This window comes from Lutra lutra, chromosome 7 (assembly GCF_902655055.1).
Source record: "Lutra lutra chromosome 7, mLutLut1.2, whole genome shotgun sequence".
Lineage (NCBI taxonomy): Eukaryota > Metazoa > Chordata > Mammalia > Carnivora > Mustelidae > Lutra > Lutra lutra.
Genome location: NC_062284.1, coordinates 145,398,998 through 145,422,677, shown reverse-complemented (window position 1 = coordinate 145,422,677; position 23,680 = coordinate 145,398,998). Strand labels below are relative to the sequence as shown.

Here is a 23,680-nt window from a genome sequence, read left to right as displayed (position 1 = left end):
GTCTCCTATAGCCACTGCACCACTGGGGCAGGCTGGGGCTGCTCTTTGTCTGGGGCCCAGAGCCCAAGGACGGCAGGAGGTTCCAAAGCCAGGGCTATTGCCCCAACTGCCCTGTACCCTTCGCCTCCAAGGTCACAGATGGACTCATGGGCCTCACTGTGTTGGGTCCTCTCCCGGTTTTGCTCCTATCTACCTCCTCCAGGCAGCCTGCCAGTCCTCTCTCCCAGGGACCCTGCTGGCCTCCGCTCTGCACTCCCCACAGAAGGCTGCCCCAGAGGGTGGTCACCAGGCCTTTCCAGAGAGGATTCTCTTGCTTATCAGGCACCCCACAGGCTCTGCTTCTGCAGAACTCTGGAGCCCAAGCCCCCACAATATGTTAGCCAACCCCGTCTCCGCCTTCGATGGCTGTGATTCCAGAAGGGACAGTATCTGCTCAGGGACAGAACGGGGCTCTTCAGACGCACAGATGGAGAGCGCCTTCCAGTTTTCAGACAAAAATAGCCACGCAGGTGCCAAGTCTGTCCCCGAATCAGCACAGGCTGCTCCTGGCCCGGATGCTATCCATCTCTACGAGGAGGCGACTTCGGAGGGGGGGGGCTTTAATCGCTGAGTGCCTGACAGCTGCCGACCGCATGGCTCCAGGTGCTCCCTCCGCAGGACACAGCCTCCTCCCTGCTCTTCCTGGTCCTCAGACCAGGTCCCTCCCAGCTGTTCAGTGTTCTGGGGCACAGACCACACGTAATCCCTTTGCTATCTCCTGCCCCTCCCCAGGGCCTAGGCAGCTTCTCAGTAAGTGGAGCTCAGCTGAATGAAAAGGGGAACAAGAACACCCCAGGAAGTGGATTTCACACCTCCTGATGGAAATCCTGGTCTTCATCTGCTCACCCCTCCCCAGTTCCACCTGCAGGGGGCCTTGAACTTCTGGATCCTGCCAAGGGGGTGGGGGGCTCTGTGTCCTGTGGCTTTCTAGCCTCTGCCTCTAGCTGGTATGTTATCCAGTCTCAGCCTGGCTCCCTTCGTGGGAGCAGAAATTGCTACCGCAGTCCCAGCATCACACCTTTGCACCTCAAACCGGAAGGATGGAGCCTCCCACCCCCCACCCATCAATCAATGTCCCAGGTCCGAAGCCCACTGGGACCCCCACCTGGCCAGGAGCACAGCTTGCACTGCTTGACTTAGCTGATGGGGCCCACCCTGGGAAGGGGCTGCTGCAGGGTGGGGAACGGGGAGGGGAGGCTGGGGGCAGCCACAGTCCTGCAGGTGGCTCTCTGAGCTCACTGAGCCCTGTTCCCTCGGGCAGCATCCCAGGGGCAGGGGTGCAGCAGGGCACCTCCAAGACCAGACTGTCCACGCCAACACTGGTCTGGCTCACCCAGCTGGGTTGTGAAAGCCCCCTGGGGCCCGTGTCCCACCCTGGGCTGGCTTCCTCGTTCCCTCCCGCAGCTCCTGGATGCCCGTCACGCCTGTCTACGTAGGAAGTGCAATTATGAACACTGGTTTGTTTTTCTTTTTAAAAATGATTTTATTTATTTATTTGACAGAGAGAGAGATCACAAATAAGCAGAGAGCCTGGCAGAGAGGGGGGAACCAGGCTCCCTGCTGAGCAGAGAGCCCGAGGCAGGACTCAATCCTAGGACCCCGAGATCATGACCTGAGCCGAAGGCAGAGGCTTTAACCCCCTGAGCCACCCAGGCGCCCATGAATACCATTCACACAAGTTTCTTCTCTTAGTAGATGTCCTGGTCCCCGTATGCTCTGGTGGATTCACAATCATGCTTGGAAGAAGATGGTCACTTACCTCCTCCCATCAGAATTGTCTCTGTGTTGGCCGAGCCCAGGCCACATGACTCCAGAAATGCTCAGGAGAAAGGGGACCTGGGGGCAGGAGGCCAGCCAAAGATGGGCTTCGAGGGTCGCCCCGGGAGCAGCGGACGCCCAGCCCACCCAGGCAGCCACTGCACGTGTCCCTGCGCAGAGGTAAAGGCCAGGCCTGGGGAGACCAAGCCAGGCAGACCCAGACCCAGCCGCCCCCAGAGAAGGCTGGCTGTCAGCCCAGCATGCATTTGGTATCCTGGGACGAATTCTGCCAGGCTCTGCTCAGTTCTGCGGGGTAGAAGGGGGAACAAGGTCGACACCAAGGAAGGAAATGCACAAATGCATATATTCTCACAACGGGCTAAAAAGGAAAAACCCCAGCCTCCAGAGAGTCTGGGGGCAAGCATCCCTTGGCTGGGCTGTGCCTGGGCCCCTGTCCACTTCCAGAACACAGAAGCTCTGCACAGACAACCCTTGTCCTGTGTGCTCACACCCTTTCTCCATGAGCACCATCCCACTTTACAGATGGAGAAACTGAGGGTAGGAGAGGGGAGACCAGTGGCTGGACCAAAGTCGAGGGCCCACTTCAGTGGTTCGGGAAGATTAAAGTATTTCCCCACGTCCTCAGCTCTGGAGGCGAGATTCAGAAAGAGATCTGGCAGGGCTCGTGGAAATTTTCATCTATTGATTCCTTCTAGAAGCTGCTGATCCATCAGACATAAATCTCGTTCCCCTTTCCCAGGACTACACATCAACGCCACCTTGTTCCAAAACGCCGTGAGCTCCTTCTGCCACGGTCATTAGCTCTAAGTCGGGAACCGTCAGAGTAGGTCTGCAGGAGCTGCTGTGACAAACGGCCACAAACAGGGGCACCCGAACAACAGCTGTCTGTCCTCTCACAGTTCTGAAGGCCGGACCTCAGAGACCAAGCTGCAGGCAGCACTGGTGCCCTCCGAAGCTCGAAGTGAGGAGCGTTCCAGGCCCGTCCACCTCCTGGTGGTACCACGAGCCCCTTGGCTCCGAAGACACATCAGTGCAGCCTCTCTCCTTGTCACATGGCCTTCCGTGGACCTGTGTCACAGATCTCCCTCTCCTTTCTAAGGACACTTGTCATTGGATGTTGGGCCCCTCCTAAATCCAGAATGATCTCATCCCGATATCCTTAATTACATCTGCAGAGTCCTTGTTGCCCGGTGAGGGCATGCTCCTGGGTACAGGACTCAGGACAGGGACACATCTGGGAGTCCCACTACGGTCAGCCCATCTCCGGGAAACAGACTGGTGACGCTTCATTCTACAGATGAGGCAAATGAGAGGTGGAAGGTTCTCAGTGTGGATCTGTCCTAGAGCCTGGGACGTGACCTGTCCCCGGCTTGTCCTGGCAGATGTTGTTTTGGGGACAGTCAAGACGGTCAGATGCTGCCTTGCCTGCTCCGGGAAGGTGAGCCGAGGGCTGCTTTTCCTATGTTGGCCACGCCTGTGGAGGAAACTCCTAGGAGAAACAGAGAGTAGACTGGCAGGTGCCAGGGGCTGGGGTGGGGGACTCAATCTGGAAATATTCAGTGACGGGCTAAGGAGCTCCCCTGCCGAAGCTCGGCTGGAGTGTCACCCCATGAGGCCAAGCCCTCCTGCAGCTCAGTCCTGGTGTCGGGTGAGGGCTCTCTGGGGTGAGGGCTCTCTGGGGTGAGGGTTCTCTGGGGTGAGTCTCTCCGTGTGGGTCACACTCGCCCAGCTCCTTTCCAGCAGCACGGCCCAGTGGGAAACTCCTGTGAGCCACAGTGTCATTTAAAGTGGCCTTGTAGGGGTGCCTGGGTGGCTCAGTGGGTTAAAGCCTCTGCCTTCGGCTCAGGTCATGATCTCAGGGTCCTAGGATTGAGCCCCGCATCGGGCTCTCTGCTTTGCGAGGAGCCTGCTTCCCTCTCTCTCTGCCTGCCTCTCTGCCTACTTGTGATCTCTCTCTGTCAAATAAATAAATAAAAATTTTTTTTAAAATAAATAAATAAATAAATAAAGTGGCCTTGTAGGGGCGTCTGGGTGGCTCAGTGGGTTAAGCCTCCGCCTTCAGCTCAGGTCATGATCCCAGGGTCCTGGGATGGAGCCCTGCATCGGGCTCTCTGCTCAGCGGGGAGCCTGCTTCCTCCTCTCTCTCTGCCTGCCTCTCTGCCTACTTGTGATCTCTGTCAAATAAATAAATAAAATCTTTAAAAAAATAAAGTGGCCTTGTAGCCACAGTAAAAAAGGCATAGCAAATGAAATTAACTTTAGTAATTTACATACACGTTGTTGTTTCTTCAGCAGATTTTTTTAAAGATTTTATTTATTTATTTGACAGAGATCACAAGCAGGCAGAGAGGCAGGCAGAGAGAGAGAGGCACCCCCAGAATTTTTTCTAAAGTAGGTTCCACACCCAGCATGGAGCCCAATGCGGGGCTCGAACTTGCAACCCTGAGATCAAGCCCTGAGCTGAGATCGAGTCGTCTGCCTAACCAGACGAGCCACCCAGGCGCCCCGCCCTTATTAGGGTCAGCTCTATGCCCAGTGTGGGCCTTGAACACAGCCCTGAGCCCTAGTCGCATGCTCTGCTGCCTGAGCCAGCCCGTGCCCACAGCCTTGACTCCACGCTGCAGCTGGATAGAGGGGTCTGGCCAGAGGCCCTAGGCTCGGTGGAGAGGCCTTCAGGACACCTCCGGGAATTCCGGGGGTGCCCCGACTCCAAGTAAATAAAGCTCTGAGAATGGGGCCTGGCAGAGAGCAACAGCTGCTTCCTGTTCCGGTAACTGGGAACAGGGCCAGGGGCCACAGCTGCCTTCCTCCAGCACCTCTAATGGCCAAGGTCCACTGTGCCAGGCAGCCCAGGCAGCTCTCGGAGGCCGGGGTGGGGGCGGGGAAGACAGAGGTGAAGGCGGCCACAACTGTGCCCCCACAGGGACCGTGTCCTCCGGGCTGGACGCCTCCATGACCAGATGGTGAGATTCTGGAGGCCGCCAGATGTAGCGGGACCCTGTGCAGGCACGAGGTCCCACCTTCTGTCCACAGTGCAGGAGCTGGGTCCGGGCAGGTGGCTCTGAGAGGTGTCCTGCCATGTTCCCGTCAGAGTGGACATCCCGACCACCGCAGCCAGGCCTGGGGAGGCATCGAGGACAGGCTGGGGTGGTGCTTTCTTTCTAAAATAAAAATCTTGGGGCACCTGGGTGGCTCAGGCAGTTGAGCATCTGACTGTTGGTTTCAGCTCGGGTCATGATCTCAAGGGGTCAGAGATGGAGCCCCTCGCTGGGCTCCGCACTTAGCAAAGTCCGATGGAGATTCTCCATCTCCCTCCGCCCCTCCCCCTGCATGCGCTGTCGCGCTCTCTCGTATTTACTGACTGTGGGAGACAGAGAGAGAGTTCCGAGTGAGAGCGTGAGCGGGCGAGAAGCAGAGGGAGAGGGAGAGGGAGATGGTCTCCAGCCGACTCTCTGCTGAGCTCGGAGCCCAAAGGGGGCTTGATTCCCGGACTCTGTGATCATGACCTGAACCAAAACCAAGAGTCAGCCGCTTAATCAAGTGAGCCACCCAGGAGTCCTAAATAAATCCACAATACCTACACATGTACATGAAATAAATAAAAGTCTCGTTTGCCCACTGGTTTTCCCGGCAAATGGACTAACCTTTCACAAGCCTGTGCCCACGGCCTACAGCTCTGGCCCAGTGTTCATCTTCCCACTCTGCACCAAACCGTGCATCTGTTCCGACGGCAAACTTGTCTTTGGGTGTGTGCTGCGGTGGGGGCAGGGCTCCCGGCCCCCACACACCTGCACAGAAATCCCGTCCGGAAATCTACCGACCTCACCCGCCTCTCTCATTCCCTCCTCCGGGGGCTCTTCCTGTACTTTTCCACCCCAGGACGGACTGGGGACAAAGTGGGCGCTCATCACTGCAGATCAATAGCTGAGCAGCTACAAAGGCAGCTACAAAGGCAGCTTCCGACAGCCTGAACGTTCCTGCAAGACCGATCGATTCCTTCTCAGCGGTGAGAGGACAGAAATGAGTTTCCTGGAAGACCGTCTGAGAAGCGGCATTGCCCCGCAGGGAGCGTGGCTGTCCCCACCACGTGGGCACAGGACACTGGGGGCACAAGACGGGCAGGGGGCCCAAGATGGCCCCTGGCACCCAGGAGGTGCTCATGAGCATTTTTGGAGGAAATGCGGACGCGAAGACCGTGCTGTCCTCACAGAACTCCGAGCGGAATGTCTGAGGCTGGGGGGTTAGAGGCCAGAGCGGAGACGGGGGCCCAGTCGGCCGATCTGTAAACAAACCTGTCTCCACGCTACCACATGGGGGACACTGAGGACGTCATGCTAAGTGCAATAAGCCAGTCCTGAAAGAACAAATACTGGGGGCGCCTGGCTGGCTCAGTCAGTAGAGCGCGCAACTCTTGATCTCAGCATCCTGAGTTCAGGTCCCGAGTTGGGTGTAGAGCTTACTGAAAAAGAAATAAACATAAAAGACCAAATACTGTGTGATTGCACTCACATGAGGTCCTCAGCATGTTCAAATTCACAGAGAAAGTGGAGTGTGGGTGGCCAGAGGCTGGGGAGGGGGACAGGGGTTAGTGTTTAATGGGGACAGAGTTTCAATTTGGGGAAAAGGAGACAGTTCAGGGAAGGGACAGCGGTGGCGGCTGCATGACAGCATGAATGTGCCTCGCACCACCGACTGCGCTGAGGGGATCTCACGGGACTTCCCGACAGCGGGGGGAATGTGGCCATGACACGAACCCACAGTTCCCAGCGGGTCCCCCGTCATGTGAGCTCTGTGAGCAAGAACCCCCAGCCTCCCTCCGGGGAAACTGGCTCGTAAAGGAAGCTCCCCCTTGTGGTCACCTTCCTGCACATCTCCTCACCGGAGACCTTGTTAAAGGGTCAGCAGAACGTGACTAATCGTGTTTTACTTTGTTTACAAAAAAAGAAAAAAGCAGCGATGCCTGTCTGCCTCAGTTGGTAGAGCACGTGGCTGGATCTCGGGAGTGCTAATTTTACTTAAAAATAAAACCGTAGCAGTCCCTGGGTGGTTCAGTTGGTTGGGCATCTGTCTGCCTTTGGCTCAGGTCATGACCCCAGGGTCCTGGGACTGAGTCCCATTTCTGGCTCCCCACTCAGTGGGGAGTCTGGGTCCCTCTCTACCTCTGCTCCTCCCCCACTCGTGCTCTCTGTCTCAAATAAATAGAAAAAAAATCTTTAAACACACACACACACAAACAGAAAAAAGCAAGGTGTCCTGCCATGGGGGGAAGAAAATCGTCGAATACAAAACGTTACCATCCAATTGCCGGTAAGTTTTGCTATTTCCCCATTAATCAGAAGTCTTCGGAAACATACAGAACAGAGGGCTGCTGTGCAGGACCCAGGATGGTTCTCTGCTCTCCGCCTCCTCTGGTGGCGGAAGCCTCTCCCACAGACAGCCGCTGTCTCTCCAGGGACCAGCCTCGAGGGCTGGCCGGAAAAAGGGCTCGTCCAAGCTGCGCCCTGGGAGGGACAGAGACTTTGATCACGCAAAGCCAAAGCCAGTTAAGCCCCATTCCTGAGCACAAGGCTTCTCTGCAACCAGGACGAGGTTTTCTAGAAGGAGCTGGTGTGACGTCGCCAGCACAGAGTGAGTGCAAGCGTGGGGACATGCGGGGATGGGCTAACAGGAGCGTCTCCCACACTCTGCTACTTGGTGGATGATTCCTGAAGATCCACTGTGTGCTGACAGCTCTGGGACACACAGGGGACCAACGGTGTATCCCGCTTGAACTCTGGACTGGCGCCAGGCCTCCTGACTCTTGACAGCAGCTGGCTTTCCACCCTCCCCTGCTCAGAAACCAGCCCTCTGGCACAGCTCTGTTAGTCACTCTACAGTGAGTGTTTGTGGGAAGGCTGCTGAACGCCAGACACGTACCCACACACCAGGGCAGTCCTGCCGGCTGGTCAGCCAGCCGTGTACCCCCACAAACCAGGGAGCCGAGGCCTGCTGATGGGCCCTGAGGCAAATGAGTCTGCTCTGGAAGGCCAGTCCGATGGCACTGTGTTACAAGGACACGTCACTGTACCTCTCAGAGGCAGACTTGTCCAAGATACCAGGACTACAACCCAACAAGAAACAACACTGCAATCAGACTTCCTGTTGTCAGTGACCTCCAAGTCCCTGTACTTCTGATGGCTACACCTGGATTTTCTTTTCTTGGGGAAACAGGAGCAAGTAAGAAACCAATGGGAGACACCAGGCTGGCTCAGTCGGTAGAACACGTAACTCTTGATCTTTGGGTTTTAAGTTTGAGCCCCATGTTGGGTGTAGAGGGTACTCAAAAATAAAATCATGGGGCACCTGGGTGACTCAGTTGGTTAAGCGTCTGACTCTTGATTTCCGCTCAGGTCATGATCTCAGGGCATGAGATCGAGCCCCATATCGGGCTCTGTGCAGGGCATGGAGCCTGCTTGGGATTCTCTCTCCCTCTGGCCCCCCCAACCCATGCTCTCTGCAGCTCTCTCTCTAAAAAAAAAATCAATCCAAATAAAATCTAATCTAATCTAAAATAAAACAAAACAAAATACGATGTCTACAAATAGCACCTAACACATAGAGGGGGAGAAACTCAATTTTATTTTACTTTTTATCTCAGAAAACAGAAACATTAATTTTTTTTAAAGATTTTTATTTATTTTATTTGACAGAGATCACAAGTAGGCAGAGAGGCAGGCAGAGAGAGAGGGAGGAGGAAGCAGGCTCCCTGCTGAGCAGAGAGCCCAATGCGGGGCTTGATCCCAGAACCCTGGGATCATGACCTGAGCTGAAGGCAGAAGCTTAACCCTCTGAGCCCCCCAGGCGCCCCCCAAAACATTAATTTTTAAAAATATTTTATTTATTTATTTACTTGTCAGAGAGAGAAAGAGAGAGAGAGCACAAGCAGGGGAAGCGTCAGGCAGAGGGAGAAGCAGACCCCGCTGAGCAGGGAGCCTGATGCGGTACTCAATCCCAGGACCCCGGGATCATGACCTGAGCCGAAGGCAGAGGTATAACCGACTAGGCCACCCAGGTGCCCCCAGAAACATTAATTTATCAGAGACACATTCAGAGAAAAGCAGTATAAAATACATCACAGAGATAATCTTCATTCTGTAATTATTTAAAGCCTACAAAAATACTTTACATGAATATGGCTAGGGTAGAAAATTATTTTAAGGGACACCTGAGTGGCTCAGTCAGTTAAGTGTCTGCTTTCATCTTGGGTCATGATCCCAGTGTCCTGGAATCAAGTCCGGCATTAGGATCCCTGCTCAGCGAGGAGCCTGCTTCTCCCTCTACGGGCTGTTCCCCTTGCTTGTGCTCTGTCTCTGTCTTCTCTCTGAAATAAATAAAATCTAAAAAAAAAAAAAAAAAAATCATCTTAAAACAACCTAATTTTTTTAACTGAATATACATATTTTAGGGTCAAAATCACCTTAATAATGAAACATTTGCATTTATTTGTGACCTAAAGTAACGTTTACCACAATCATTTAAACTTACATGTCTAAGATCCAAGAAAGCAGAAATGAGCACCGTTGTTGCCCGTTCATTCACTCAGAGCACTCAGAACCTCGCAACAGGTAAACAGTACAAGTCAGGTTAAATGTGACTGTAGCCGCAGGACAGTACCCAGATTTCCAGGAGTGCGGCTGCCTTAGGTCCTGAGGCGCCTGGACTCCGCCGCCAGTGCTCACTGACTAACTACCGTGTAATTTATGTCAAGTGGAAACAATTTAAGAGAACCCCTTGGGTCGGTGCAAACGGACCTGTGGGCACTCCATGGCTCAGTTCTTAACCTGCAGCCGACCCGCACCCCCAGCGCCCCCATCATCCCACCCCAGAGGTGTGGAGATGTAGCAAGCCTCCCCCCTCCCAGCCCAGGGCGAGCTCCCACCAGCAACTATCAAAGGAAGCTTCACTTTTACAATTTTCACTTTATTTTTTTTTAAGATTTTATTTTATTTTTTTTAAAGATTTTATTTGACAGGGGCGCCTGGGTGGCTCAGTGGTTAAAGCCGCTGCCTTCGGCTCAGGTCATGATCTCAGGGTCCTGGGATCGAGCCCCGCATCGGGCTCTCTGCTCAGCAGGGAGCCTGCCTCCTCCTCTCTCTCTGCCTGCCTCTCTGCCTACTTGTGATCTGTCTGTCCAAAAAAAAAAAAAAAAAAAAAAAAACTTAAAAAAAAAGATTTTATTTGACAGAGAGAGACACAGCAAGCGAGGGAACACAGCAGGGGGAGAGGGAGAGGGAGAAGCAGGACTCCCGCCAAGCAGGCAGCCCGATAGGGGGCTTGATCCCAGGACCCTGGGATCATGACCTGAGCGGAAGGCAGACGCCTCATGACTGAGGCACGCAGGCACCCCTCAAGTCACTCTTAAAAGCAAGCATCCTTGGAACTATGACGGGGTCCTGTGGCCTCAGAGCTGAGGGGTCCTGATGGGGATAGGACCTGGAGTCTACGCACAGCCCTCTGTCACCTCGGTCGCTCTGCCTACCCTGTGCCCTCCCAAGGCCTGCCCACTCTTAGAAGGCAGCAGCTGGCCCAAGAGATCCATGCCCCTGACAGACATCGGGGCATCGCACGTTCCCACTACAGAGGTCTGGGTGCTCTGTTTCTGGAGATCTCTGGCTGTTGCTTCTTTTAAGTTTGTTTTTTGTTGTTGTTGTTGTTTGTTTGTTTTAAGTAATCTCTATGAGCCCAAAGTGGGGCTCAAACTCACAACCCTGAGATTGAAAGTCCCACGCTCTTCCGACTAAGTCGGCCAGGCGCCCCTGGAGGTCTCTGGCTTCTAATGGTCACCTACCCCCTGCCTGTGACCAGAGCTCATTTGAGTAAGTTTCTGTTCCTTGAAATCCCAAGACACTTGCCCCATGAGGATATCAGGGAGTAAACTGGGAAGACTGCCGAGAAGAGTGACAGCTGGGGACAGCTCTCACACGAGGGAAATACGGACGCTGGAGCTCTACACCACCGGCCGAAAGGCAGCGGCCGTGGGCTCAAGGTCCAGGAAAGAAGTTTTCTGGAACACCGGCTAACTGAGAACCCCGAGACAGCACGACCTCAGCAACTCAGAGTGGGATCCAGGACACACCTGTGTCCGAAAGGCCTTTCACCAACAGCACACACGTATGGCTGTTCAACAGTCCCACAGGCTACAAGATACGTGAGCTTTTCCAACCATCCCTCTGCCTTCGCAGAGTCACACGGAACACGGCGTGTCTTGCACCGTCTGTGACACTGCGCTCACACACACACCTCGACCACCGGCTGGAACTCAACTTCCTGGAAGACTGATTTTCTTTCAGATGGTCCACTTGTCCTTTTTTTTTTTAAAAAAGATTTATTTATTTGAGAGAGAGAGAGAAGCAGACTCCCCACTGAGCTCGGAGCCTTGATCCTGAGCTGAAACCAAGAGCTGGATGCCCGACTGACTGAGCCCCCCAAGGGCCCGGATGGTCCACTTGGCTTCGCTGTTCCTACAGAAAGTCACCCTCAGAGTCCCGAGGAACTGGCATGCGAGGAGGAGAGGAGGGAGAGGAGGAGGAAGAGCAGCGACACACCGCAGGCTGCCACGCATGCCACTGTGACGCCGCCCCGGACAGAGACGATCTTCTATGACCTTCAGGCCAGCCAGTGAAGCTGATGGGCTACAGGAGGATGAGAAGCTCGCGCCCTGCCAGTTCTCGCTCTCAGCTGTCTGAGGACTCACCCAGCACCCCATGCTCTGGTGACCGGCTGAGAATCTGAGCTCCGCAGTATGGTGTAAAGGAAGGACCCGGGCATTTCTACGGAACCCCAGGTTCCACGCAGTCGGGTGCACACATGCCACCCTCTGGGCACCCGGGTTAGAACTTGGGGCATGGCTGTGCCCACACAGCTTCCCGGGGACACGCTGCAGCATTGGTGGCGTGCAGCACCGAGGTCCTCCTGGGCAGACACACACCCCATTCAGCCACAGGCTCTTGAAAATGTCCCTGGAAGGAGAGGGTGACATGCTTCCTTTGGGTTCTGAGTTTTCTCTGTGGAAATAATCTTTGCTCCCAGCACCTTTAGAAGCCACAGAAGAAATCGGGGCTTAAGACTGTATTATCGTGCTTCGCTCTGCAACAGAAACTGCTCACCAAGTAGCTTCTGGTTAAGTCCAGTTAACTACTCAGGCCTCAGAGGGCAGGCTTGCTAACAGGCCTGGCTCCGAACGCCCACTCCCTGCGGTCAAGGCAGGTGTCTCCTTCTCCTGCAGGCAGTGACGCCCCCATGTCACAGGGCTCCAGGATCTAATACAGAGCCTCAGCATTTTATAATATGCCATCTTATTTTGTAAGTAAACTCTACCCCCAACGTGGGGCTCGAATTCACAACCCCAGGATCAAGAACCACATACTCTACCAATGAAGCCAGACAGATACCCCCATACACTCCTATTTTAAATAATACTGATTTTGGGACGCCTGGGTGGCTCAGTTGGTTGAGCAGCTGCCTTCGGCTCGGGTCATGATCCCAGCGTCCTGGGATCGAGTCCCACATCGGGCTCCTTGCTCATCAGGGAGCCTGCTTCTCCCTCTGCCTCTGCCTGCCATTCTGTCTGCCTGTGCTCGCTCTCTCTCCCTCTCTCTCTCTGACAAATAAATAAATAAAATCTTAAAAAAATAATAATAATAATAATACTGATTTCAAAAGAATTTAAGGGCCCCTGGCTGGCTCAGTCAGTAAGCATGTGACTTTTATCTCGAGATCCTGAATTCAAGCCCTATGTTGAGTGTGTAACTTACTTTAAAAAAACAGATAAATGAAATAAAAATACAAAGATTTTGAGGGGTGCCTCAGTCAGTCTGGCTCCTGGTTTCGGCTCAGTTCATGACCTCAGGGTTGTGATATCGAGCCCTGTCTCAGGCTCTGCACTCAGCGGGGAGTCTGCTTGACATTCTCGCTCTCCTTCACCCTCTCCCTACACCCCTACTTGCTCTCTCACGCAAATAAATAAATCTTTTTTTTTTTAAGATTTTATTTATTTGACAGAGATCACAAGTAGGCAGAGAGGCAGGCAGAGAGAGAGAGGAGGAAGCAGGCTCCCCGCTGAGCAGAGAGCCCGATGTGGGGCTCGATCCCAGGACCCTGGGATCATGACCTGAGCCGAAGGCAGAGGCTTTAACCCACTGAGCCACCCAGGCGCCCCAATAAATAAATCTTTAAAAAAAATTTTTTTTAGGGGCACTTGGGTGGCTTAGTGGGTTAAGTCTCTGCCTTCAGCTCGGCAGATCTCCCTGTGTCTAATAAATAAATAAAATTTAAAAAAAAATTTTTAAGATTTTTAAAATCATGTATTTAAGAGGAATAGAATGAGAGAGAGGAGAGAGCACGCGCACGTGAGATGGGGGAGGGTCAGAGGGGGAAGCAGACTCCCCACCAGCAGGGAGCCCGACGCGGGACTCGATTCCGGGACTCCAGGATCAAAACTTGAGCTGAGGGGCACCTGGGTGGCTCAGTGGGTTAAGCCGCTGCCTTCGGCTCGGGTCATGATCTTGGAGTCCTGGGATCGAGCCCCGCATCGGGCTCTCTGCTCGGCAGGGAGCCTGCTTCCTCCTCTCTCTGCCTGCTTGTGATCTCTCTGTCAAATAAATAAATAAAATCTTTAAAAAAAAAACAAAACAAAAAACTTGAGCTGAAAGCAGTTGCTTAATCGACTGAACCACCCGGGCACCCCCCACCCAATTTTTTTTTTTTAAATTTGAAAACCAGAGGGACATGATCCAGTAGCCAGCTGTTCAGTAAAGCTTTGGAAACTGAGGCTCTACCTCACTAGAGTAAACGGGCGAATGTGCTCCAAGGGGCCTCTACCATCACCTGAGGCGTCTCTGACAGAGGAGCCACACTTGCGTCCACATCCACAGGTGCAAGCATCCCGGACAGCTACGGATCGTTAGGGCACGGACTGGGGTGTCCAGGACTCACAGCCCGCTGGGCACAGGACAGCACACTGCGTGTGACTGCAGCCAGCTCCCGGTGCACTCAGCGGCCGGTTTCCAAATCATTCCCGTCAGTGGAGTCGAACATGCACGTCAGCGTGCACTAATATTTTTATACTGTTCTACTTTAAACTGGTAAATTAAAAAACACAGAACACGGGTACACGGTGCTTGGGTTTTATTTAACATCATGTCCATGACCCAGGGCCAGCTTGGAATCCACAGTCAGGACAGTCACACAGCCCATGGCTCACCAGGCCCCCTGTTCTGCCAGTCCACCCTGTGCTGACAGAAGCCAAGGGGCCCCCAAAAGCAGGCGTGGGACTCAGCTCACTTACAAGTTTCTAGAGCCCTTGTGGAATGGATTCCCAAAGCAGCCGCTTCTCCAGGAAACTCGGACACCGGTGGTGGGTGGGTCCGAGTGGGCAGGTCAGGGTGGGCTCCTAGGTGCCGTCTCCTTTGGTTTTGGCCTAAGCTTGTTCCAAACCCTCTCCAGGGCCACTTTTCCCATGCAGAAGGTGATGGCGAAATTACGCTTGTACCAGTCTCTACAGAGAAACAGGAGAGACACATGTGACATCTCCCCAGTAACTGCGGACTAGTGCCCAGGCCTCTGAGGGGAGTTCCCAGCCAACAGGCAAGTCCTTCTGACTACCCTCCACCTCTCTCCACTGTCCCTTCCCCTTTCTGCCCTTGTTAACACTAAATGGGCCATAAGAGCCTTCCTTCCCCCACCGGTTTGAATAAGACCAAGAATAAGGCTCCACAAAGTGAATGTCCCGTGTACCCCAACCCCCACCTTTTCCCATTCTGCTGCAGTCCTCTAGTTTTTGCTAAAAGATTCCAAGAGAGAAGCCTGGGGCGCCCAGAGTCCCATGGCATTCCTGGAGAGAGATGACTGCTGCGTGATGGGAGCATAACCCCTGGGCTAATGGCTGGCAAGACTCATCAGGGACCATCCCGGTCCTTCATGTGCACAAGCAGCACGAGACAGAGCACTCTGCGGACGTCAGCTAACTCACCACACGTGCCGGCACCATCAACTCCACACCCTCCTTTTCTAAATGATCTGAGTTTGTGCCACTTGTGTCTCCAAGCAGAGAGTCCCAGAGCTGCTCGTGCAAATACTGGGATAGAGTTCACAGTCTCGAGCTCACCTGCCCTTGAGTTATTGTACGAAACATGCCGGAAAATTGCATGTTACTGAATGGGCCAAGCTCGGGAGGTTTTCCAAACAGAATGCACACATTCCAGACTCTTCTTTTAAGACTTTTTAAATTTGTGCTCGCTTCTGCAGCACATATACTAAGACTTTTTAAATTTATTTATTTGACAGAGAGAGAGATCACAAGTAGACAGAGAGGCAGGCAGAGAGAGAGGGGGAAGCAGGCTCCCCGCTGAGCAGAGAGCCTGATGCGGGGCTCGATCCCAGGACCCTGAGATCATGACCTGAGCAGAAGGCAGCGCTTAACCCACTGAGCCACCCAGGTGCCCCTCCAGACTCTTCTGATGCTAAGCCCCTGGAAGCTGAAATGCCAGTAAGTACCAGTGCTTTTCAGGTGAATGAGCTAGCGAGGGCACGTGGGACTTTTATTTCAGACCAGACTCCAACGGTTTACTGGGTCTCAGCACAGAAGGAGACGGACCAAGGGCTCCAAAGAAGCAACGGCAAGAGGTAAAAGCACTTGTTTTCTGGAGCCTCTGCACTGGCTGGATAGAAAGCTCCTCTCCTCAGGGGAACGACCTTATGTGCCTATCCCCTTCAGTGATGTTGTGAGTGGGAAGCAGTGTCCTAAATGAACAAGAAAGGTTTCCAACCCATCGAGATGACGGTTCTTACGTCACTAAGGAAGAGCCGGGTCCACTCCACCAACGCTCTGACAAGTGCAGGGAAACTCAGCTCCTCCCGTTTCCATAGGGAAGGCGGGGTCAGGAGGCAGCGAGAGCACAGGAGGGGACGCTGAGGCTCCTTGGCTACCCGCCCTCGGGTAAGGCTGGTCCTGTCTGCTCTGAACCCCACATGGTGCGTACCCAGCTCACCGGAGACGAGCCGTGCTTCAAACACGCTACGGGGCCACATCAGAAATCAAAGGTCCAGAGAAACAGAACCAATACTGGCTCAACTGAGTAACTTCATGAGCTCAGGGTAACATGACTGCACTAGCCCCACTATGCATACGCTGCGAGACTGATCTCACCGCCTGCATGTTGGTCCTGTGGGCTCGCCCGGCCTCCACCACTACCACCCTTCTCTAGATTTTACCCCCCTTTCCCATCCTGACACTGCCGCTATTACCTTTTATTTTTTTTTAAAGATTGTATTTATTTATTTGACAGAGAGAGATCACAAGCAGGCAGAGCAGCAGGCAGAGAGAGAGGAGGAAGCAGGCTCCCTGCTGAGCAGAGAGCCCGATGCGGGGCTCCATCCCAGGACCCTGAGATCATGACCTGAGCCAAAGGCAGTGACTTAACCCACTGAGCCACCCAGGCGCCCCCCGCTATTACCTTTTAAAGCAAATCTCAAACATCATAGCCTATCATTTCATCTGAAAATACATATTATGTATCATTAAAACACTTTTTAGGGGCGCCTGGGTGGCTCAGCGGGTTAAAGCTTCTGCCTTCAGCTCAGGTCCTAGGATGGAGCCCCGCACTGGGCTCTCTGCTCAGCGGGGAGCCTGCTTCCCCCTCTCTCTCTGCCTGTCTCTCTGCCTGCTTGTGATCTCTATCTGTCAAATAAATAAATAAAATTTTTTTAAAAAGATTCTCTTTAAAAAAAAAAAAAAAGCACACACTTTTTAAAAACATGTAACCACAATACTACCACTGCATCTGGTCAAATGAACAATAACAGATCAGTACAGACTAATATACAGCCACTGTTCAATTTCCTCTAACGGAGTATCTTTTACAGTGGTTTGTTTGCATCAGGACACAAAGAAGGACTGTACACTGCACGAAGCCTCTTTTAACCTGAAGTGGATCCCCCTCCTGTTTAAAATTCTAGTTATGTGTCTGCCTTCGGCTCAGGTCATGATCCTGGTGTCCTGGGATCGAGTCCGGCATCTGGCTCCTTGCTCAGCAGGGAGTCTGCTTCTCCCTCTCCCTCCACTTGCTTGCGCTCTCTCTCTCAAATAAATAAAATCTTCATAAAAAAATAAATAAAATATTAGTAACCTGTTGAAACTAGATCATTTGTTCTTCCAAAATTTCCAACATTTTGTGACTGTATCTTCAGGCTATCATTTTTTTTTTTTAAGATTTTATTTATTTATTTGACAGAGACCACAAGTAGAGAGAGAGGAGGAAGCAGGCTCTCTGCTGAGCAGAGATCCCAATTCGGGGCTTGATCCCAGGACCCTGGGATCATGATCTGAACCGAAGGCAAGAGGCTTAACCCACTAAGCCACCCAGGTGCCCCTTCAGGCTATCATTTTAAACATGATCTTCTATGAACCCCTCACTCCCCACCCCATACACCCTTCACCTTTTTCCTGTGAACTGGTATTAAGTCTGGAAGTCTGCCTAGAGTCCTCTCCATTTTTTTCGTAAAGGACATGTCACAGGTGGTACCCCCACTTCCTCCTGCATCTCACAGAGACGCAGTGGCAGATGCCCCACTGTGTACAACGAGAAGACACTCCAGGGTTCAGGAGCCGTCACCCTGACCCCCATGTTATAAAACCCCACCAGCTTTCCTACCTGATGGTTATAGCGGCTATGACTGACTGTGACCCAGATCCATTATTTCACTGGGAAAATGTTAATTTGTTTTAAAAGATTTTAAAATTTAAAAAAAAATTAATTTTAAATTTAAAAAAATTCAAAAATTTTTAAAAATTTTAAAAAATGGGGGCGCCTGGGTGGCTCAGTGGGTTAAGCCTCTGCCTTTGGCTCAGGTCATGATCCTAGAGTCCTTGGATCGAGCCCCGCATTAGGCTCTCTGCTCCACAGGGAGCCTGCTTCCTCCTCTATCTGTGCCTGCCTCTCTGCCTACTCTGTCAAATAAATGAATAAAATCCTTAAAAAAAATTAAAAAAAATGTTTTTAATGATTTTATTTACTTTACAGAGAGAGACAGTGAGAGAGGGAACACAAGCAGTGGGGGAGAAAGAGGGAGAAGCAGGCTTCGTGCTCAACAGGGAGCCTGATGTGGGGCTCAATTCCAGGACCCTGGGATCATGACCTGAGCTGAAGGCAGATCTTAACGACTGAGACACCCAGGCGCCCCTGGAAAATGTTAACTTTCTAATTCCTCCACTCCTTCTGCATTAGCTGTCATCCTTCTACAAAGAAAAATGCTCCTTCATGTGGTTACCCAGAAATACAGTTGATCTAAGAAAGGTGTGTTTTCTTTGGATTCTTTTATTTACGAATTTTTATTTATTTATTTTTTAAAGATTTTATTTATTTATTTGACAGAGAGAGAGAGAGAGAGAGAGATCGATCACAAGTATGGCAGAGAGGCGGGGGGGGGGGGGGCAGAGGCAGGCTCCCCGCTGAGCAGCGAGCCCGATGTGGGGCTCGATCCCAGGACCCCGGGATCATGAACTGAGCCGAAGGCAGAGGCTTAACCCACTGCGCCCCTATTTATGAATTTTTAGAATCCAAAGAATACAGCTGGCTGCCTAGCTATTCCCAGAGATGACTGAGCTTTTCAATATTGTTATGACTGCAAAGACGTCTGCGTATTTGATGCGTACCTGATCCACAGCAGTCATTTCCTTTACACAGCTGAAGTGGCTTCAACCCTGGCCTACGGGAGCCCCTCCAGTTGGCTCCTGTGATGTTCTCCTGTGACCCTGCTAGTCTCTAAGCCTCCGCACTTGGACACACAAGGTGTCTCAACTCATCCTGCGCTGTTCCCACCTCAGACCAGCTTCTCCAAGGAGCCCAGGTTCCCTTTAGTGGAAAGCACTGTCCAAGCACAAGGGGTACAAACTGTCATAAGGTTGCCACACCAGTATCTTTAAGCTATCAATTTTATTTAAAAGTGTAAAAACTAGGGGCACCTGGGTGGCTCAGTGGGTTAAAGCCTCTGCCTTCAGCTCGGGTCATGATCTCTGGGTCCTGGGATCGAGCCCCACATCGGGCTCTCTGCTCAGCAGGGAGCCTGCCTCCCTCTCTCTGCCTGCCTCTCTGCCTACTGTGATCTCTGTCTGTCAAATAAATAAATAAGATCTTTAAAAAAAAAGTGTAAAAACTAAGTTTATGGCAACATCTACCTTTAATATAAACATAAATCTCACTAAATACAAATAATAAAATAATCCTACCCTATACAGATATAATATTCAGATTTTAAGAAAAAAATACTTACCTGTTATAACACATGTGCTTCAGAAAATTTTTACTTAAAAATTCCTTGTAGAAGTCAGCCATTTCTTCTGCATCTAATGTTGCTTTTTGGCCTGAAAATTAATTTCAATTTAAACATTAAGATTTAATGGGGACAACCCACAAACTACTATTGATCTAACAGAGGTCAGCAAGGTTGCAGGATATAAGATCAAAATACATACATCAACTGTATTTTTCTACACACCAGCAATAAACAAGCCAAAAATGAAATTAAGAAAGCAATTCCAGGGGCGCCTGGGTGGCTCAGTGAAGCATCCAACTCTTGATCTGGGGGTCATGAGTTTGAACACCATGTTGGGCACAGTTTACTTAATTGAAACATATATACATATATACATATTGAAGAAAACTATTCCATTTATAATAGAGTCAAAAATAATAAAGGACCCAGGAATAAATTTGAGAGGAAGTGTAAGACCTTCACACTGAAAACTACAAAACACAGCTAAAAGAAATGAAAGACATGAATAAATGGAAAGATACTCCAATGTTCACGGTTTTAAAGACTTCACACCGCTGAGATGAACCTGACACACAGGTTCAATAAAATCCCTCTCGAATCCCAGCTGGCTTTTGGCAGAAACTGACAACCAGATCCTAAAATTCATGTAAAAATGCAAGGAAGCGGGGTGTCTGGGTGGCTCAGTGGGTTAAGTCTCTGCCTTCGGCTTAGGTCATGATCCTGGGGTCCTGGGATCGAGCCCCACATTGGGCTCTGTGCTTAGGGAGCCTGCTTCCTCCTCTCTCTCTGCCTCTCTGCCTACTTGTGATCTCTCTCTCTCTCAAACAAATAAATAAATAAAATCTTTTTTTTTTTTTTAAAGATTTTATTTATTTATTTGAGAGAGAGACAGTGAGAGAGAGCATGAGCAAGGAGAAGGTCAGAGGGAGAAGCAGACTCCCCATGGAGCTGGGAGCCCAATGTGGGACTCGATCCCGGGACCCCGGGATCATGACCTGAGCCGAAGGCAGTCGTCCAACCAACTGAGCCACCCAGGCGTCCCAATAAATAAAATCTTTAAAAAAAATAAAATAAAATAAAATGTACTGACTAAATCAAGGAGATGAAAATTTGTCTGTTTTCTTCTAAGAGATTTTTAGTTTTATCTTTCACATTTAGGTCTTTGACCCATTTTGAGGTTGTGCTTGTATATGGTGTGAGGTAGGGAACCAGCTTTATATTTTTGTATGTGGCCTTCAAGTATTCCATAACCATCTGTTGAAGAGGCTGCTCCACACACAACCACCAGCCTCACTGAACTGATTTGCTACCTTCACTGAGAATCAGCTGCTCGTGAATGGTTGTGGTTATTTCTGGACTCTGAGGTCCGTCCTTGTGTCAGCACCATACCGTCATTTTTTTTTTTTTTAAGATTTTATTTATTTCTTTGACAGACAGAAATCACAAGTAGACAGAGAGAGAGGAGGAAGCAGGCTCCCCGTTGAGCAGAGAGTCTGATGTGGGGCTCGATCCCAGGACCCTGAGATCATGACCGGAGCCAAAGGCAGAGGCTTCAACCCACTGAGCCACCCAGGCGCCGCACACCGTCATTTTTTTAATTAAGATTTTATTTATTTATTTGACAGACAGAGATCACAGAGACTGGCTCAGTCAGTTAAGTGTCTGCCTTCAGCTTGAGTCATGATCCCAGGGTCCTGGGATCGAGCCCTGCATTGGGCTCCTTGATCAGCAGGGAGCCTGCTTCTCCCTTTCCCTCTACCTGCCACTCCACCTGCTTGTGCTCTCTCTCTCTCTCTCTCATTCTCTGTCAAATAAATAAATAAAAATTCTTGGGGTGGTAAGGTGGCAAGCCACCACCTGGGTGGCTTAGTGGGTTAAACCTCTACCTTCAGCTCCAGTAATGATCTCAAGGTCCTGAGATTGAGCCCCGTATTGGGCTCCGAGACTGCTTCTCCCTCTCTCTCTCTCTGCCTGTCTCTCTGTGTACTTGTGATCTCTCTGTCAAATAAATAAATAAGATCTTTTAAAAAAAATTCTTAAAAAAAAAAAAAACCAACATCACAACAACAACAAAAAAGAATAACCCACTTTAAAAATGGGCAAATTAACTGAATAGATATTTCTCCAAAAAGCACAAAAGAGACTTGGTATCACTAGTCATCAGGGAAATTCAAGTAATAAAGACAGTAAGATACCATTCACACCCACCAGGACAGCTATAATCGTAGACCATAATTTAGGATGGTTAAACAGACAGTAGTAAGACATGATGGGGAGGACATGGGGAAACCGGAACCCTCACCCCTCACATACTTCCGGGGGGAACGTGATACAGGGCAGCCACTATGGCAAGTAGCCTGGCAGTTCCTCAAAAAGTTAAGCACAGGGGCGCCTGGGTGGCTCAGTTGGTTAAGCAGCTGCCTTCGGCTCGGGTCATGATCCCAGCGTCCTGGGATCGAGTCCCACATCGGGCTCCTTGCTTGGCGGGGAGCCTGCTTCTCCCTCTGCCTCTGCCTGCCATTCTGTCTGCCTGTGCTCGCTCGCTCTCCTCTCTCTCTGACAAATAAATAAAATCTTTAAAAAAAAAAAAAAAAGTTAAGCACAGAGTTACCATATGAGCCAGCGATTCCACTTGTAGGTATGATACACAATCGCTCACAGCAGCAGTCTTCCTAACAGTCAAAAAAGCAGAAACAACCCAAATGTCCATCAACTGATGACAAACAAAATGTGGTCTATCCACACCAGAGAGTATTATTCAGCCGTAAAAAATCTTTGAAATCCTGGTCCATGCTACAACATGGACGAAACCTGAAAACATGCGCTTAAGTGAAAGAAGGCGGACATACGGGCACCTGGTGGCTAAGCCGGCTGAATGTCCGACTCTTGATTTTGGATCATGACTTGAACCCATGGTAGGCCCTGCCCTCAGCACGGAGTCTGCATGTCCCCTCCCTCTGCTCCCCCACCGCCCTGCTATTCGCACGCACTGCCCCTCTTTCAAATAAACAAACATAATCTTAAAAAGAAAAAAGACAGAAAGAAAGAGCGAAAGCAGACACAAAGGCCACATAATATATGTTTCCATTTATCTGGAAAGGTCCAGAACAGGCAAGTCCATAAGGAGAGGAAGTAGATAAGTGGCCATCAGGACCTGGTGGGAGGAAGAAAACAGGAGTGACTGACAGTGGAAATGGGGTTTCTTGTGGGTGATGAAAATGTTCTGGAATGAAATATGGTGATGGTCGCACAATCTTGTGAATGCTGACTACTACTAATTGTAAATAAAATGTGAATTTTAGGGGCACCTGGGTGGCTTAGTTGTTAAGCGTCTGTCTTTGGCTCAGGTCATGATCCCAGGGTCCTGGGATTGAGCCCCGCATTGGGCTCTCTGCTCAGCAGGAGCCTGCTCCCTGCCCCATGCCAGCCTGCCTCTCTGCCTACTTGTGATCTCTGTCAGATAAGTAAATAAAAGCTTTAAAAAAAAAAACAACAAAACTTTCTACAATCGAGAATACCGTATTTAACTTTTAATCCATAAATAACTGATTTTTACTAATTAACTTCTTGAAATATTTGGAATCTATTTGTATTATAGGGGCCATGAATCCAAATTTACTCTTTTGGGCCAGAAGTAGATTTTCCATCATCATTAATTAGAACAAACCTCCTCCTCCCTCAGTCTGCAGGACCCCTATACTCGTGTACTCTGGTCCCATGGAGGCGACATGCCTGTGTTACCCCCCACATTACCATCACCGCAGCCTGGAAACTGTCGAAATGCTAAGAGAGTGGGTGCCTCCCCTCATGTGTCCCTTCCCTTGATATATTCCTTCCTGTTTCATTACCAAGTTAATTAAAAGATCTGATTTAAGCCCAACCTTTCAGTACATGGTAATGCCATCAACAGGAACTCTGTGATATTAGTAACAAGACTCAAAACCACCTCTCCCATCTGTTAAGAGAATGGTTATGTCACAGCCTCCCTGACCCTGACGATCCTGACGGCACACTCCTGAGGCTGGCATGCCCCTCCCTTAGGGCTGTGGCGACTGTGACCACGGTCCGGGGCCAGGACAGCACAGCGTAAGCTGAGAGCCACTATGGCAAGGTGACGTCAGACAGGCGCCGGGAACCCAAGTCACTAGGCCAGAATCTAGGCCCCTCTACTTACTGTGTCATTTTGGTTACATACCTTGCCCTCAGGTTCCTCATCTCTAAAATGCCAAAAGTAGCAGGACCCACTTCGTTGGGTCACGGTGGAACTAAAACACATGACCCAGGCAAAGGACTTAGCGTAGCACCCAGCACAGCCGGGGTCTGAAATTGTGAGCCGTTACTCTCCACTTACTGTCAGGACCCAGCATCCTTTCCCGCCGGCTCCAGCCCGCCAAGACAGCACCTTGATGACAGCCAATGGCAGAGCCTGCCACCAGTGCGGTCCAGCTTCCCCAGCTCTCTATCCTGAACAGATCCTGGCCAGGCTAAGGATTAGCAGAGAGAGAAGGAACGGCGCTTTAGCCCAACGAGAGACATGACTTTTAGGGTCAAT

General features: G+C 50.9%; 1 protein-coding gene across 2 annotated transcripts in view; it reads right to left on the bottom strand.

Moving 5' to 3' along the window:
- Positions 1-13,968: 13,968 nt before the first annotated feature.
- The window catches only part of LOC125104613 (cytochrome c oxidase assembly factor 8), a 27,271-nt gene continuing 17,559 nt past the window's right edge, over positions 13,969-23,680 (bottom strand). Inside the window, exons 4-5 of one of the 2 annotated variants that reach the window (XM_047737223.1) lie at positions 19,126-19,216; positions 13,969-14,353 (exon numbers count right to left, since the gene is read on the bottom strand). In XM_047737223.1, coding sequence (XP_047593179.1) covers positions 14,236-14,353; positions 19,126-19,216 — 209 coding nt within the window. In that variant the 3' untranslated portion in view covers positions 13,969-14,235. The remainder of the gene's footprint in view (positions 14,354-19,125; positions 19,217-23,680) is intronic. The other variant, XM_047737222.1, reaches the window with a different exon arrangement.